General features: G+C 40.5%; 1 protein-coding gene across 1 annotated transcript in view; it reads left to right on the top strand.

Annotated features, from left to right (window-relative positions):
• The window catches only part of CCDC141 (coiled-coil domain containing 141), a 175,119-nt gene extending 162,862 nt beyond the window's left edge, over positions 1 to 12,257 (top strand). Inside the window, exons 20-24 of the mRNA XM_044304919.1 lie at positions 323 to 506; positions 2,943 to 3,055; positions 3,262 to 4,136; positions 10,393 to 10,480; positions 11,934 to 12,257. Coding sequence (XP_044160854.1) covers positions 323 to 506; positions 2,943 to 3,055; positions 3,262 to 4,136; positions 10,393 to 10,438 — 1,218 coding nt within the window. The 3' untranslated portion in view covers positions 10,439 to 10,480; positions 11,934 to 12,257. The remainder of the gene's footprint in view (positions 1 to 322; positions 507 to 2,942; positions 3,056 to 3,261; positions 4,137 to 10,392; positions 10,481 to 11,933) is intronic.
• The last annotated feature ends 4,590 nt before the right edge of the window (positions 12,258 to 16,847 follow it).

Here is a 16,847-nt window from a genome sequence, read left to right as displayed (position 1 = left end):
CTTTTTTTGTGAACTAGACACCCTCTTCTCTTCCGAGCAGGGGGTGCCTGGGGTTCTCCCATTGACTACCATTATGCTCGGGTGCATGGTAGAGCACTCGAGCATACCGATATGTTCGGCCAGAGCACTGAGGACACGAGCACTTTGGTGCTTGATCAACACTAGTCCTAAGGCATCTAACTTTAACTGTTTAACCCCCCCTTCACCCCAACAATGCTGTTTTTATTCAACGGGATCTTAATGTTTTTTAGATAGTTCCTATCTTCTTTAGGATCACTTATTTTAAGCAGTTTACATTGTTTTCTCTTTGTTTTTTGTCAAGAGTCACTTTTGGTGTGAAGAAGCTTGTGCCACAGTGGTCAGAGTGGGACGTTATTCTGCAGAATGTAAAACAAAGGAATCCATAGAGGTTCTCCTGAAGCAGTTTAACAAGTTTGTGGAACCCACTGTCCCACAACAAGAAGAAAGAATCCAGCAAATGACTAATATTGCAAAGCACCTTTATGGTGAGGACTTTACCTATTGTTTGTTGTTCCCAGTGCTGTAGAACACCATTACTCCGCATTACACATACTGTTTGAAGTGAGAGTGGCTTGATGACAGTAGGTCTTGGTTTGAGCAGATCAACAGAGAAGGATCTTATGGTTCATGGTTATTTTACCAAAGTTCTCAATACACTTAGGTATGGGCTACATTAAACTCTGTTGGTTGATTCATACCATACGCTGTTCCCAGGGCTGTAGTACTAATGGAATCTGGATTAGCCCCATTATTTGATGTAGGATGATTTTGATAGACTAGGTCTTGGTTTGGGTGTATCAGAGGCAAGAATATTTTGGTCTATTGTTTGCTTTTGGAAATATGATTAAAGCTTCATGCACATAACCATATTACTAAGTTATACATGGGTTCCACACCTAAATTCTCATCAAATCTGCTGAAATTCCTCTTCCAGCATATAGGCTGAATGTCCATGGCAGCCCTTAGGTAAAGTTTAAAAAGTTCTGAAATTTAAATATTGATGACCTGCCCTCATAGGAAGTCATCAATACCATATCAGTGAGGGTCTGAGACCTGGCACCCCCATTGATCAGCTGTTGGAAGATGCCACAGAATTCCCCTCTTTCCTGGCCTTTGGCATCACATCCATTGGTCACATATCCTTTGTGCATCTCAGTCGCATTCAAGTGAATGGGATAGAGCTGCACTATCAAGTGCAGCCCCTCTACAATGCCTGGTACTGTGCTTGATACACTGTGAAGAAGCAGCAGAGCTTGCTTGAGTGCCACAGAACCTTCAAATAGCTGATTGTCAGGGGTCATGGGTTCCGACAGTCACATCACCAACAATCAGATATTTATGACCTATCCTGAGGATAGGTCATCATGAATTCCCCAAATAAACCTTTAAAGGGAACCTGTCATCAACTTTATGCTGACCGTACTGAGGGCAGAATAAAGTAGTGACAGAAATGCTGATTTCAGTGGTGTCACACATCAGCTAAAAAAGTGGTTGCTGAGAAACAGCATCATAATCATTGCAGCCCAGGCCCTGAAAAGAGTCAAATGTACCTGAGAAGAGTCCTGGTTATTCATAATCTCCTGCTCTCCCGCCCATCTGCTGATGATTGCAGTTTTCTCCTAGAGAGAAAGGGAGACAACTAAGTAGAAGACGGTCAGTCATCAGCAGGTGGGCAGGAAGAGCAGGAATTCATGAAAAACCATGACTCTTCTCAGATAGATTTGATTCTTATTAAGGCCTGGGCTGCAATGATTATGATGCTGGTTCTCAGCAACCACTTACTTTTAGCTGATGTGTGACACACCGCTGAAATCAGCATTTCTGTCACTACTCTATACTGCCCTCAGTACGGTCAGCATAAAGTTGATGACAGGTTCCCTTTAAGTCAAGCTTAAATTGCATATAAGTTACTTGATTGGGCACACTACTGCAAAGTACAAAAAAATTAGCTTAACTTTATATTTAGGCACACAATTTGGTTTAAGCTTCCACATTACATAGCAACAAACACAGGAGTGTATCTATAGGGGGTGGAGAGGTAGCAGTCGCTAATGGGCCCCGGAGCCTGAGGGGGCTCAAAGACCCTTGTGTCACATAAGAAGACACCAGTATTATAGAAAGTCCTTGATCGTCACATCTCTGGCTGGAGGGAAGGGGTAAGGTTGAGAATTTAGCTTGGTGTGCCCCAAGCTGAACTCTTGCACTAGGGCCCATGAGCCTTTAGCTACGCCCCTGAACAAACAAGACAACAATTAAATCTAGAGGAATTAAGGCCGTGCTCGTAAGAGCTTACAATCCATGAGGAGATAGGGGAGACACAAAAGGTAAAAAAGCTTGTATTAAGTAGATATAAAGCTGCATAAGCCAGTCACCAGCTGATATGTGTAGTGCTTCTGAGTGCATGGGGTGTGGTGGATACAGTTGGATGATGATCAGGCTCTGAAGGTTCAGGGGAGTGGGGATGAATGTAGAAGAGTTAGATTAGGGGATGTGAGGCCACTGTACTTATACTGTATAGGCAACTAGTGCAATGATGGGCACAGGGTGGAGTCATCGGGGTAGAGGTTAGATAGATAGATGAGCCTGGCTGCTGCATTTAGGGTGGATTGAAAATGGGAGAGACCAATTAGCAGTGAGTTTATTATAGAAATGCTTAAAGGGGTTTTCCAAGATTATTTATCTGATGACCTAGCCTCTGGATAGCTCATCAGTATCTGATTATGGGGGTCCAACACCTGGGATCCCCAACAATCAGTTGTTTTGAGATTATCGCTAACAATTGTTCCTACTAATGCTTGTTAATGATAATGTGCCCGATGTTCAGGTAGAGTAAAGTCCCTCAAGAAACAGTTTGAAGACCTTCAAGTCTTTTATACTTTTTTGTAAGTGACAATGCTCACACCTAAATGTTTTGGTTTTAGGAGCAGACGATGGAATGAAATATGTTGAGAAGACTTTGCTAAAACACAAGGAAGCCATTATCTCTGTGAATGATTTATGTACCTATTTAAAGGAACTAGAAGAGAAATTGCAGGTATATATGAGGAGCCAATGTTGTTTTCTGAGCATCCCATGAATGTATACCATGATAGTCTGTACTATAGAATATATAAAAAATTTGTGATTGCTTTTGTTCATTCAATTAGCAAAATAATATGCTTACGTAAAAAATGTAAAATCCAAAAATATTAAATAATTGGTTGTATTTTTGTTAACTGTAAATATTTTCTTTCCTTGAAGGAGCCTCAGAAAGTGCCCGTAATTTCCAGAAGCGGTGAAACTGGAGAAACGGTTGATCTGCCAGTAACTTCCAAAGACGGTAGTATGCAAGCAGATACAGACTTTCAGCCTGAAATGCTAGCAGAAGAAGCTGTATCGGGGGATGAATATGAATGCATATCCCCTGATGACATCTCCTTGCCTCCGCTTGCTGAGACTCCTGAATCCAACCTCCCCCAGTCAGAGACAGAGCAGGATGAACAACCTTGCTACAGCTCACACAGCATGCATGTCAGCTCCTACAGCATGCAAATGCACATAAACACAAGTGGCAAAAGGGCAACGGACAGTTTTGATTTCTTAACACCTGCCACTTACACTGATCTGCCAAGAAAGGAAAAGACTTCTAGTTACACAGAGAGATTCTATTCACCCACTGTTGGATGTAAAGTAGAGTCTCCTTTCTCCCACCATTCGACAATAGTCAATGAAACCCGCTATTCTCTAAGCACTTCCCCTGCCAGAACAAAACCCATTCACCACATGTTGAACGAGGTGCATGAAACTCATTTGCAGAGATGTTCTGTTTACGAAAACACGGAAAAAACAGAACATTTGCATGCCTCAGATAACACTGCTAGAACTATAGATAGGGCGCATGCTACCCCAGATGAATTCTCTGGTCTCATGCTACAGTTAGACCCTGCCACAAGCTGCCAGAGGCATATGGTTACCCAAGAGGCGATTAGAAGTGTTTCAGAAAAACACAACAGTGTTAGTCTAGCAGGTCAAAGTCCTGCCTTCTCCAAGCAGCTGAATAATGTCACAGTTAAGGAAGGTTCTCCAGTTACTTTGGAAGTAGAAGTTACTGGATATCCGGAGCCTACTCTAACATGGTGGGTAGCCTATAATGAAGATAAAATATAGACTAACTTATTTTTGTATTCTTATCTTCTTATTTTGTGTGCACTAGGATCAGCAGATTGTGTTTGACCTAAATGTCCATCTTTGGTGGTTTTAAAACCGTTCCTCAGGGAACTTAAGCCATTTAGATAAAATTGTTTAAATTTCATATACGTAAGGCATCACATTATAGTGGTTAGTTAAGGCCACATGCACATGGTGCTTATTACGCACAGATTTTCATGTGGAAACCTCCATAATACAAAATAATACAGTATACCACCTAAGTAGATGAGCTTTTTCAAATTTCATCTACAAAATGAAAATGGAAATGCAAAGGGTGATTGCTGGGGCAAATCCTTGTCAAAATGTGTGACAAACAGGGGTGGACTAGGAACTTAATGTGGCCCTGGAAAAAAAGCCTAAACGTGTCCCCATATTGTGGGCTGGTCCAAATTGACAGAAGGCGGGCAACAGAAGTAGGCAGGGACAATACAAGCATATGTGTCTAACACAAGTAGGCAGGGTCAATAATACCATAGTGCACCACAAAATACTGTCCCAGCAAAACCAAATACCATAGTGAAGCACAATATACTGCCCCAGAAGCTGTCCATTTGTGGTGGTTATCAGTAGCTGCCATGTTCTGTCCTCCTCCAGTGGCCTCTAATTAAAATATGGAACAAGGGGCTTAGAAGGTGAGATGCAAAGTAAATACAAAGAATAAATAATAACATATCTAAGAGGCTGAAACTACTTTGGGCTCTTGATGTATATGAAGCTCCCTGAAGACCAATTTGAAGACCACTGTACCAGTACTAAAGCATGGTTCCCTTTTTTATATCATACATACAGAGTATTTAAACATTAACTCAGGTTGGTCATAGCCCGGTTCCTCATCTATTGTTCCTCTTCTAACACTACATTCCACAGTGCCATTTAACTTGAAAAGAGCCCATATTGTGTGTTTGTGCCCAGGGATATCTCTACAGAATACATGTTTTTGGCAGGATACTAAACCATTTCACTAGTAAACTTGAGCTTTTGTTTTTGTGTGCTTTGTGCAATACATCAAAATGTACTTTGGGTTTTGTCCATCAGGTTGCTTGTAACCTGTGAGATGTTCAGTCCATGAATTACCCTCTTTTATGGAAACTAACGTTCTTGTAACTATGTAAGGATGGCACTAAAGCAATATTTGTAAAAGCCACCACTATCAAAACTAGAAACTACTTGGAATGTAATACGTAGATTTTTAACAAAATGTGTTAATAAATATGATATCTGTAATAAATGGGTTTTCAGCAAACGTAAGCAGTAAACTTGTCATAATATAGGTGTTTTTTTTTTACAATAAGATAGCCATAGGTGTGAAGAGTATTCCCTCATGATGGTAGTTTCACACTACATTCGCAGAAAGGCTCATTCCCGATAATTGACATGTGTAAACAAAAGTGCCTTCATTCACCCGATAAACAAATGCTTGTTCATCGGATGTTCATGTCTTGTATAAACAAGATCACAGATCTGAAAAATAAGTGTAGATGATTGCTTCTTGTAAATACAGCTGCCAGATGACCAGGCAGTTACAAGGAAAAATGTGTTCATTCCCAATAATTGCCTGCTAAATTGGTAAATGTAAAATGACCTTACCACTGACAAGTGAGAAAATTTTGTGAATGATAGGTCCCAACCAATAGAGAGAGATTTTTACATTTTTGTAATCTTTAAATCTATGGCCAGATTGAGAGTGCAATCATCTAAGGCTACTTTCACACTCACGTTTTGGGCGGATTTGTCATGAATCTGCAAAAACGGATGCGTTACAATAATACAACCGCATGCATCCATCATGAACTCCATTGAAAGTCAAAGGGAGACGGATCCATTTTCTATTGTGCCAGATTGTGTCAGAGAAAACGGATTCATCCCTATTGACTTACATTGTGCGCCAGGGTGGATCCGTTTGGCTCAGTTTCTTCAAGCGGACACCAAAACGCTGCAGGCAAACTGATGCATTCTGAGCGGATCTTTTTCTATTCAGAATGCATCAGGGCAAAACTGATCTGTTTTGGACCGCCTGTGAGAGCCCTGAACGGATCTCACAAACAGAAAGACAAAACGCGAGTGTGAAAATAGCCTAAATGGGGAAAGTGGATCAAGTGATCCAATGTATGTGTAAAGTGACCTATGCAAAGGTGAAGGGCATTTACCAAGAGACTGTTATGCTATGATTGATCTATGGGAGGATATCATGTGCAATGGTGCATGCTTGATTTTTTTTCTCAGAGATCCTCTATGAAATTAGAAGTACATGGAAATATAGCCTGGGCACAAAAATGCTATGGCTACCATATTACTATACTGCGCAATTGATATCTATGTGTTAGTTGCTACATTCATATGTTTTACCAAAAGTGTAAATACCTCAAATTTTGAAATGTTTGGCTGCAAACAGTTAAGAATGCTATAACTTGTTACCCACGCAAACTTGTCTCATTATAATTACTTAGGAAGAACATTTCCATCATTGTCCTCTATGCTCATATCATGAAGTATGCTCTCCCTTGATAATTCTTTTGATTATCCATGCCTTCTTCACAACTCGAGAACTAGAAGAATCAAAGTTGATGACAATCTACTCTTAATAAAAAAATCTGAAAAACAATACTTTAGACTGTGTTCACACTGGTGTCATGAGTTCCACTTTTACAGGATCCATGATGGATATGACAGCTCCATTTGGACCAATTTGTAACAGGTCCTAAGAGGCTCTGATGGACCCCATTAACCTCAGGTTTCTATTTTGTTACTGGGAGAAATAATGAAGTAGATCACTTTGTTCAGCCCATATGGGGCAAAGTAAACCGGAACAATATCATTAGTTCAGTGGCCTCGAGTTGGCCAATATTTGTAAATTACCATCAAACTACTTAAGTAAATGTAGACTTCACACAAGTGCTTATCTCAAGGATCTTCAACTGTGGGAGAGGATGGAAGAGGGAGAGTGTCAGTGTTTGTCTACATCTGTGATAACATATATGTGTATGGATATATCCTGCAACACTGTTTGTTGCCTGAGCCTTTTCCTGGGACAATGATCTGGAACGAATATATATTCCTAGGAATGGAACTTTCATAATCAGCATGTACAAAATACCTTTTTAAAAGCACATTTTATTTTCTGGCCCATTACAAAGGTCCATGATGTGAATTCCAGTGAGGATAATTTTCTCACCTGTGGCTGTAGTTGTGAGTTATCCACTCTCTTCTGATCCACGCTGCGTCATGGGGCTGACATTCTGACTATCCAAATTACATAGGGGCACCACACCACGCCCACAATTTTAGAACTGAAGTGAGCCGGCAAAGTCGCAGAAAGCCGCACAACTAATCATTGGCTGCCATCTGCATCTGCGTATTTCAGCTTAGTAAATGACCCCCATAGTGTCTTATGTGTGGACAGGAAGTCAGTTTCTCCGTTCATTCTTGAGACTGACATCAAGGCTCTCACAGGAATGAACAGAAGCTGACTTCCTGTCCACACATAGGGCACTGTGTCATTTGGGAATGATTTGCATGACACAGAAAATATTTCCCAACAACAGCCAAAGATTATCTTCACTATAATTAACATTATGTACCTTTGTAAAGGACTCGCTTCTCCAATGAGTACACTGATATATCATTATATATCAGTGTTGTTTTGGGAACATCTCCTAGCCAAGTTTTATGGCGTTATTCATGGCCAAGAATTCTCAAGATCCAAGTATAGGAGGCAAAAAGAAAAGGGAAACAGGTCCACGTTAGGTTTTAAAAAATACCTCATTAAAAGGACTGTTGGAGGAATCCGGGAGTATTTCAAACCAAGTTCAAAACATCCAACCGCCCAGATTATTCATCATCATCTATACAAAATTATCAAGCTTAACTTTCATTCTGAATTGCTTCATCCAAAGATTGTATGCAGTTGGTGTGCATTGCTATGATGGAAAGACTCTAGTAGTCTGCCGAGTACTTATTTATATGTTAATGGCCCTCACACCATCTTGCTACTTTAGGCTCTGTGCATTAATGGAGTTTGGTGGGGTTTCCATGAGGCTTTCCAGTATGTTTTATGGCAAGAATGACACAGTCTGTCTGCAGAACTAATTCTGGATCATCCAAAGAAACCTTAGCAACCCTGTTAAAGTCTATGGGAGAGTGTACCTACTGCAACTGTCCTTACTCTGTTATAAAGTGAAGCTATGACACTAGTGTGAACAGAGCCTTAGTGACGTATTTACTTCTGATACTCATGAAGATCTGCACTAAAAATACAATTTGCTGAGTGTTGCATAAATCTACAGTACATATTCTCTGTCACCAATTCATTCTTTCCAAAATGTCTGACACAACAGGATTATTACAAAATAAGGTAAATTTAAATATCTAACATTTAGATGATGCAAACAGACTAGACACTCTAAAGATGCACCAGATTTAAAACAGTCGCTGACGCTGGATGATAAATCCGACATAACTTCAGACAGTCTAGCCTAAAGGCCGCTTTACGCCGTCCGATTCTCAGCCAGATAATCTCTAACAAGTTTTCATAGGAATGCTCATTAGCGATTATCTGGCGGTGTAAAGGTGCCGCCAATTACATGATGAACAAGTGAAACGCTAATTTATCGGGTAATCACATCTTTCATGTAGACACCTAAATCGTCATTTGCAGGCAGAAAATTGTGGTCTTGTTACGGTCCCTCAGGTGACTGATATCAGGAAATCAAGGAGATTGGCTGAGCATGGAGTAATCTAACAGCCTTCTTGATTTCTCTTGATTAAGTGTTGATAGGGTTAATGACCACTTCCTTTTTCTCAGCTGTTGCCCAGTGGTCATCACTTCTACCCTTTATAGTCTGACCCCACCCTTCTAACTATGCGTTAGATAGCTTCATATGGCTTTGGCTGAGCTGGTGTGAGGTCGTCTTTGGTGTTCCTGTTCTGCCATCTCTACAGAAGTTAAGTGTCGCGTTTGTTTGCATTTTTTATATTCCCTGTTGTTGTATCTGGGCCTAAGACAGAGACTTCCATTCGTCCATCTGGGGAGGAATGGGTTGTCTCTGGTCCTAAACCTATTCCAGGGCCTTATAGGGAAATCAGGGCCTAGGTATACTGCATATATTTATTCCTACCTTCAAGGTCTATTCATATTGATAGGTAGTCAAGGCCCGGATTAGGGTTGTCTAGGAGGTGACCTGTTTCTTCCCTAGTTTTCAGGCCAAGTTACCCCATCCCCCACACACTGATCGTGACAGGTGTCTAAATATCACTCTCATGCTGGCAAACAATGATTCTGTATGAGGACGAACGATGGCATTAGCGATTGCTCCTCCCCATACTATGGAGGAGATCAGAATTTACATGCAGCAGTCATCTCCACTGAGCAGGAGATTACCAGAAGGAACGCTTTTTTCCTGAAAATCACCAGCTGAATTGTCGTGTAAAGGGACCTTACGTTTATTCCACCTATAAGGTGGCTTACATTGTGGAAGAATTTTGTGCCTGAGTCTTAAAGGGAATCTATCACCATGATGTTGGATTATTATCTGCAGTATTACATGGGTAGTGCTGCACATAAGAAGCCCAGATCACTATTCATTTTATTTTCCTACTGCCTCCCATTCTCCACCTGTTAGGGTTTAATGCTACTTTGAAATGCATTGTTGGGACTGCTGTGCATGCGCACATGGGTCCTCCCCATCTTGTTAGCACAGTGCAGAAATCTGGACTTTCAGCGCAGCTTAGAGTGCTGACAGTAGGGAACAGGGGCAGTGGGAAATAAAAAATGGCAATCTGGACTTATGTGCAGTACTGCAATACTCATGTATTACTGCAGATAATAGTCCAGAATCGTGGGGACAGATTCCCTATAAGTCACTCAGCTCATTCCTCTTTTCACAAAGCTTTGCTCCCTTTTTGGAACAGCCAAAAAATGTCGAATACACTTCGTAAATGTGGCCCTCGGCCTGTTAGTGTGAGCCAGAATTCTTGTGCATTTGCAATAATAAATCTGTAATGCTGCATTTTATATTAGTCTCTCCTGTCTTTTTCGATGGTAATTCTATTAATTATATACTTTTGTGGTAATTATATTACTAGTCTTTCAGTGGTCAGTTTAACTATATAGACCAGATTACCAGCACTATAAGCGTATTATGACAAGATGGGCAAGCAGCTTATATAAAAACTTTCTTTTGACAGCACTCAAGGTTTAAAAATCAACAAGGGGGACATGCACCATGTATAGATCAGGAGTACTTCATGACACCAGAGATGACTTCCAGATAAAGTAAGGTTGTGGATAGCTAAGCAGATTTAAGCTGCCCAAACTCAACATGGCAACGAATGGTCAAATCTATAAATGTACTATACTCATTATACCAGGGATGCCCAACCTGCGGCCCTCCAGCTGTTGCAAAACTACAACTCCCAGCATGCCTGGAAAGCCTACAGCCGAGCATGGTTGGAGTTGGAGTTTTACAACAGCTGGAGGGCCACAGGTTGAGCATCCCTGCATTATACCAAATCACTCCTGAAGAAAGCTTAGGCTGATTATGGTATATTGTTATTTAGTGAAGTCTACCTAATTCAGGAGCTCATTGTAGAAATCAGAGACAAAAAAAAAGGAGAAAGGGATCCATAGCAGAGATCAGACTGTCCATTCCAGGACAGAAGGGTCCCCGTTTACTACATTTCGTGAGTCTTAGACCAATTCCCAAGGAGAGTTTTATGAAGGTCCTTACCACCTAATAGCAAAGGGGATGGGATGTACCCAGACTGGCACCTATTCTACAAAGGCCCCATAGCAGCTTCATGGGGTTCCTCTATAGTACATTATACCCTTAGCAATAACACAGAAGATGATGATAACCTTTCATGGCCAAACAGACAAATCATCTTCTTACTCAGTTAGTGATACAAAACCTATCCTCCTATCCTAGTCAAACAAGTCACATTTAGTAATATTCCCATTCCAATGCACCTGCCAACCCAAGATTGTACTTATAGATGTTCTATTCCTAATGTCCTATAGTAATTGTAATGACACCTGATTCATTGAATCTAGCACAATTCCCTAAGACAAATGAGGTCCAGTCTTCTTTTCTTTTTTAAAAGACAGCCAATTTTCATACTCTTTTTCCAGAAGAGCATTGCATGGCCTATAAGACTTCGTACACCTACTAGGTGCTCTCCACAAGGAGAAATAGTACTCCCCCCCATCGCTAATTTAAATAAAGTGCAAGTATGAACCTAAGTAAAGCCATTTCTAACATTATTATTACATAAGCTGGGCAAATTTCCTGCCCATAATCAACATTTTTAATAATCCTTTCAAAATCAAGATCGAGAACCAGATTTCAGGGGTGTTGGTCTAGTCAACTCCCATGTCGCTGCCATAAACCAGCAATAGAGTATGCAGCCTAAACCTGCTTAGCGCAGTGTGTCACCGTATTTCAGTCCCTGTATACTCACCATTGCCTAATCCAGCACAGTCCTGTTCAGATTTACATACATAGATTTTATGTGATGCATAATATACTTAGTATTGCATGCAAATATACAAGAAATGGTCGATGCACTAAGAATTCACACATCGCCACTGCTGCACAAGTCTTTATGATAATATTAACATGACACGTTTATCTGCAGGGTAAGAAAAATCTAAAATTTACGTAAATAGTTTTGTATTTCACTGATTGCTGCTTTATGAACCTGCTACAATTAACAACTTTCTGCTTTAGGTACAGAAAGAATAAGGGACATTCTACAGGTTATGAGCTTGTCGACCAGGAAAAGCAACACAATACGCAGGAGGTGTCGAAGGAGGAAACTGGCCAATTAATAGCTTGCACCTCAGTCCATAAAGCATCCGTCACTTCCATCAGTGATGCCAAGCTGGCAGAAAGGCGACTACCATGGGTTTCAGATGTTGATTGGATAACACTGGTTGTCATCTATATCTGTGTGTCTGTCGTGTATTGGTTATTGTGTTAGCATGTGCACTGCTTGACAATAATTTTAGAAACTTTATTTTTATTTTTATCAAACTCTATTAAAGGGAATCTGTCACCACTATATAGCCATATACAGCACTTACATGGCGCTGTAGCACACCTATACAGGATTCTAATGGTACTTTTGTTATTTTCTTTAGACATCCAGAAGCAGGAAAACCGGCGTTTATTTCATATGCAAATGAGCACTCGCAAGTGCCCAGGGGCGGTGTTCCGTGTGTAGGTGCCCAGGCTGCCCTGCCTTTTTAACCGTGCAATGCCCATTTTGGGTACGGCATCAGTTCAACTAGTGCACATGCGCCAGCCGGCGAAGCAGTGTGCAGGCGCGGGATCTCGGCCAGACCTAGCGATGATACAAGGGAATAGGAGGGCGGGCAAATAAAAAGGCTGGGGGAGGAGTAACGGTTAAAAAGGCAGAGCAGCCTGGGCACCTACACACGGTCACCGCCCCTGGGCACTTGCGAGCGCTTATTTGCATATGAAATAAACGTAGTTTTTCCTGCTTCTGGATGTCTAAAGAAAATAACAAAGGTACCATTAGATCATGTATAGGTGTGCTACAGCGCCGTGTAAGTGCTGTATATGGTCATATAGTGGTGACAGGCTCCCTTTAACTTATTTTTTTCTTTAAAAAGGTAATTCATCTTCTGGGGGTCTTTTGGCAGACCCCCACTCCTAGCCAGACCTGCAGAGAGTATCATACGTACCTGCTTCCCCCACTGGGTCCTAGCTCCCTTTCTTTCCTGCCTCCTCTGCATTGCTCGGGTCACCCACTGTCGACATCCAGTTTGACTCCATTGTGACCAATTAATGTGACGCAAGCAGGTCACCACAGGAGTGACAGATTGCATGTTGACAGCTACCTGAGCACTGCAGCTTTGGTGGGGGACCAAGGGAGACAAGACCGAGCGGCAGGGAGCCAGTAAGTATGCTTCCCTCTGCAGCTCAGGCCATGAGGAGTAAGTGCAGGGTCTGCCAAAAGACCCCCAGAAGATGAACAACCCCTTTAAAGGTGGCCTATAACCTCAAAAAAATAGTGAAGTAGCTCACAGTGTGAGCAATATATATATATATATTTTTTTTTTCAAATTAGGCACATCCATGTGCCACTGGTCACTAGGGTCCCCCACTTCTACATGCTATCATAGAATGACATGAGATCTCTCTTTTAAGGGGTTGGAAATCCCCTTTAAAGTAAAGCATATGATCACTTTTAGTATGATCACCTATTTTTTTTATTTATATAAATAATTTCCCTTTGCAAATACAGTGCTAGTACAGTACATTATATTTTAGAACTTATCACATCTTGATAGTGTTTCCACAGCCTGTATTATAATCCAGAGCTGCATTCACAGATCTTCAGAGCTGAAATCTCTTGAGGGATTTGCATTCAGGGACAAAAAAGATGTTGAGTATCTTTACAAATGCAGTACTAGTATGGTACAATATATTGTATCACATACATCTCGATCATGTTTTAAAGTCTGTATTATGGTCCAGAGCTGCATTCACAAATCTTCAGAGCTGAAATCTCTTGAGGGATTTGCATTCAGGGACAAAAAAGATGTTGAGTATCTTTACAAATGCAGTACTAGTATGGTACAATATATTGTATCACATACATCTTGATCATGTTTTACAGCCTGTATTATGGTCCAGAGCTGCATTCACAGTTCTTCAGAGCTGAAATCTCCTGGTTTTGCATGAATCGACATGTAACTTTTACTCTATGTAACATCATTACTTCTATTTTTGTTAGCCATTAAAAGGTATCAAACCTGCAATACTCTTATTTTTTTTTCTCTTATAAGAGCACTAAAGTACTTTTACTCCAAGCACCACACAGTAATCTGATATAGAAATACTATCTCTACCACTCCGACACAGTTGCTTGAATAACCTGTTGTGTCTGTCAATAAGCTTATTAACTTTTTCCCTTAATTGTGAGGCAGTAGAAACAAAGCAGTTACTTTATGAACTTGTTCAGCCTTTTGTGGAACAAAATAATATTTAGATAATAATATAACTGTATATATAGTAGTTTGAGATGTGAATATGCACTTATATCATACCCATATCATGTAAGCTGTACACTATGCCTCATGTCACTTGCCTATTTACATATAGTTTTGTATTTATTTCTAAGATTAAATGGTCAAACGACCTATAGCCTTTAGAAGATGAAATTCCTTGCAATGTCAAGGACGTAAAATGATGTTTGAAGGTCATACAGGTATCAATTGTCAGCAAAAAGATCAAACTACATGTTCCAAACATGAGATTGCACATTTTGCATGATTCAATGTGCACATTTCCCTGTGGAAAGGCTGTGGATGGAATATATGCCACATTAGCGCTGCATCCCCTAAGGGGGGTCAAACTATCCAATCTACGGTATTTTCAAACCATGTAATTGACATGCCTCTTACGTGAAGACTGAGCATAAACTTTATATTACTCTCTGCAGAGCCCACTGTGTTTCTATGACTGTGACACTGTGACACTATGAAAAATAATTGTCCAGGTAAATTGTATCCATTTATTGCTCCAGAGAAGTAATATATGCTAACAGTCTGGTAGCAGCTCACCACTGATGCCTCCATATATATTTAAATGTGGCCAAGCTAAACAATTGTGATAATGTGGGAATCGCTGGTGTAAATTGTATGATTTGTTTGCCTACGATGAATGGATATTTAAAGGGAACCTGTCACTTTAAATCTGGTGTCTGATCTGCAGGCAGCATGTTATAGAGCTGGAGCAGTAGCCATCGCTCATCCCCATACAGTCGAGGTGATCACTGGATGTAAATGCAGCTCTCTCCTCCGCTGACGAGTAGGCAATTGTCAGGAAAGAACGCTTCCTTCCCAACAATAGGGCCATACAAACCGTTAGAGTTGCTTGAAGGGGAACCTGTCATGTTACACATGGTGCTTGAGCTGCATGGAGCATTTTATAGAGCAGGAGACGCTGAGCAGACTAATGTATAGTTTTACAGAAAAAGATTCAGGACAAGTTGCATTTTACTCATTTAAATCTCTGCTCATTCTTGGCTTTGAAGTCCAGCAGGCGGTCCTATCAGTGATTGACAGCCTTCCCTCTATGACTGTCTATACAGAGATATCTGTCAATCACTGATAGGACCGCCTCCTGGACTTCAAAACCAAGAATGAGCAGAGATTTAAATGAGTAAAAATGCAACTTGTCCTGAATCATTTCCTGTAAAACGATGCATCAGTCTGCTCAGCGTCTCCTGCTCTATAAAATGCTCCATGCAGCTCAAGCACCATGTGTAACATGACAGGTTCCCCTTCAAGCAACTCTAACGGTTTGTATGGCCCTATTGTTGGGAAGGAAGCATTCTTTCCTGACAATTGCCTACTCGTCAGTGGAGGAGAGAGCTGCATTTACATCCAGTGATCACCTCGACTGTATGGGGATGAGCGATGGCTACTGCCATCACTTGTCCCCAGACAGATTAATTGTTTCTGGGCTGCAGATCCCTGTTTAGACAAAATGATCTGCTGCCCAGTAACGATGATTTAGGTGTCCACATGACAGAACGCTTCACCCAATGAATGAGCGTATCGCTTGTTTATTGGGTGATGTGCGGCAGCTTTACATGGGTAGATTATCGGGAACGAACGTCCGTATAAACATTTGTCCCTGATAATCTGCCTGACAATCGGGCTGTGTAAACCCACCGTAACACTAAAGTCATTCACGTGTAAAAAAAACTGCCTTTGAATACCTGCTAATATTAGTTGCATTTATGTATCTAATTGTTCCCGGAGGTGATCAAAACTGCAGATATGTCAGATGAATTAGTGATCATGGATATGCAGTATACTTAAAAAAAAAAGGACATAGGTCGAATGCCTTGTAAGTTTTATTTTACGAAAGATGAGTGGAAATTTGCTTACATGTGAAACAAAAAAAAACAAGCAGTATGTATATATATATTATATATATATATTAGGATTCAGGTTAGAAAACCGGGTTGCAGTTGTATTCTTTTCGTCATTTACAATGTCTTCCCAAAACATATCCAGGGTTTTGTCAGTCAGAATTGTGCAAGAAAAATGAAAATACAGTGCAACACAGTAATTGGACCGGAGAAACTCGTTTATCTCAAGACTTACAATACACCTCAAGGTGAAAACCTATTCAACAGATAACATTAAACACATTTATTAGGATTTTATGTCAGTTTTTCACCTTCATAAAAAATTGGAATATTTTGGAGCAAGTCCTGGTTTGCCACAAGATTTGTGATTCCCCCTCTTCAATACCCTCACAACTAAAAAGTGGGAAAGGGGTGGGTGGGAGGGAGCAACCTTAGGACCTTTGCATTCCAAGACACTAAAACATTTACACCAGAAAACTGGTGCACATTACACCCGAAATCTGTTTGTAAATGACCCCCTATAGGTTTAGTTTCTCTATAATCAATCTGTTTCAGGGTAAACTTTGTGGCTAATTGCAAATGTAATTAAAAAAATATTCTACAGCAGTAAAATAATATTGTTCCACAGCAATTATGTAACCACTGGAATAAACAAAGATAACAAAATATAAAAATGTAAAAAAGAATAAAAAAATAAATCAAATACCGCATTTTATCAAATCCATTGGCCC

Source organism: Bufo gargarizans, chromosome 8 (genome assembly GCF_014858855.1).
Source record: "Bufo gargarizans isolate SCDJY-AF-19 chromosome 8, ASM1485885v1, whole genome shotgun sequence".
NCBI lineage: Eukaryota > Metazoa > Chordata > Amphibia > Anura > Bufonidae > Bufo > Bufo gargarizans.
Note: the sequence above shows the minus strand (reverse complement) of the source record. Positions and strands in the feature narration are given on the sequence as shown.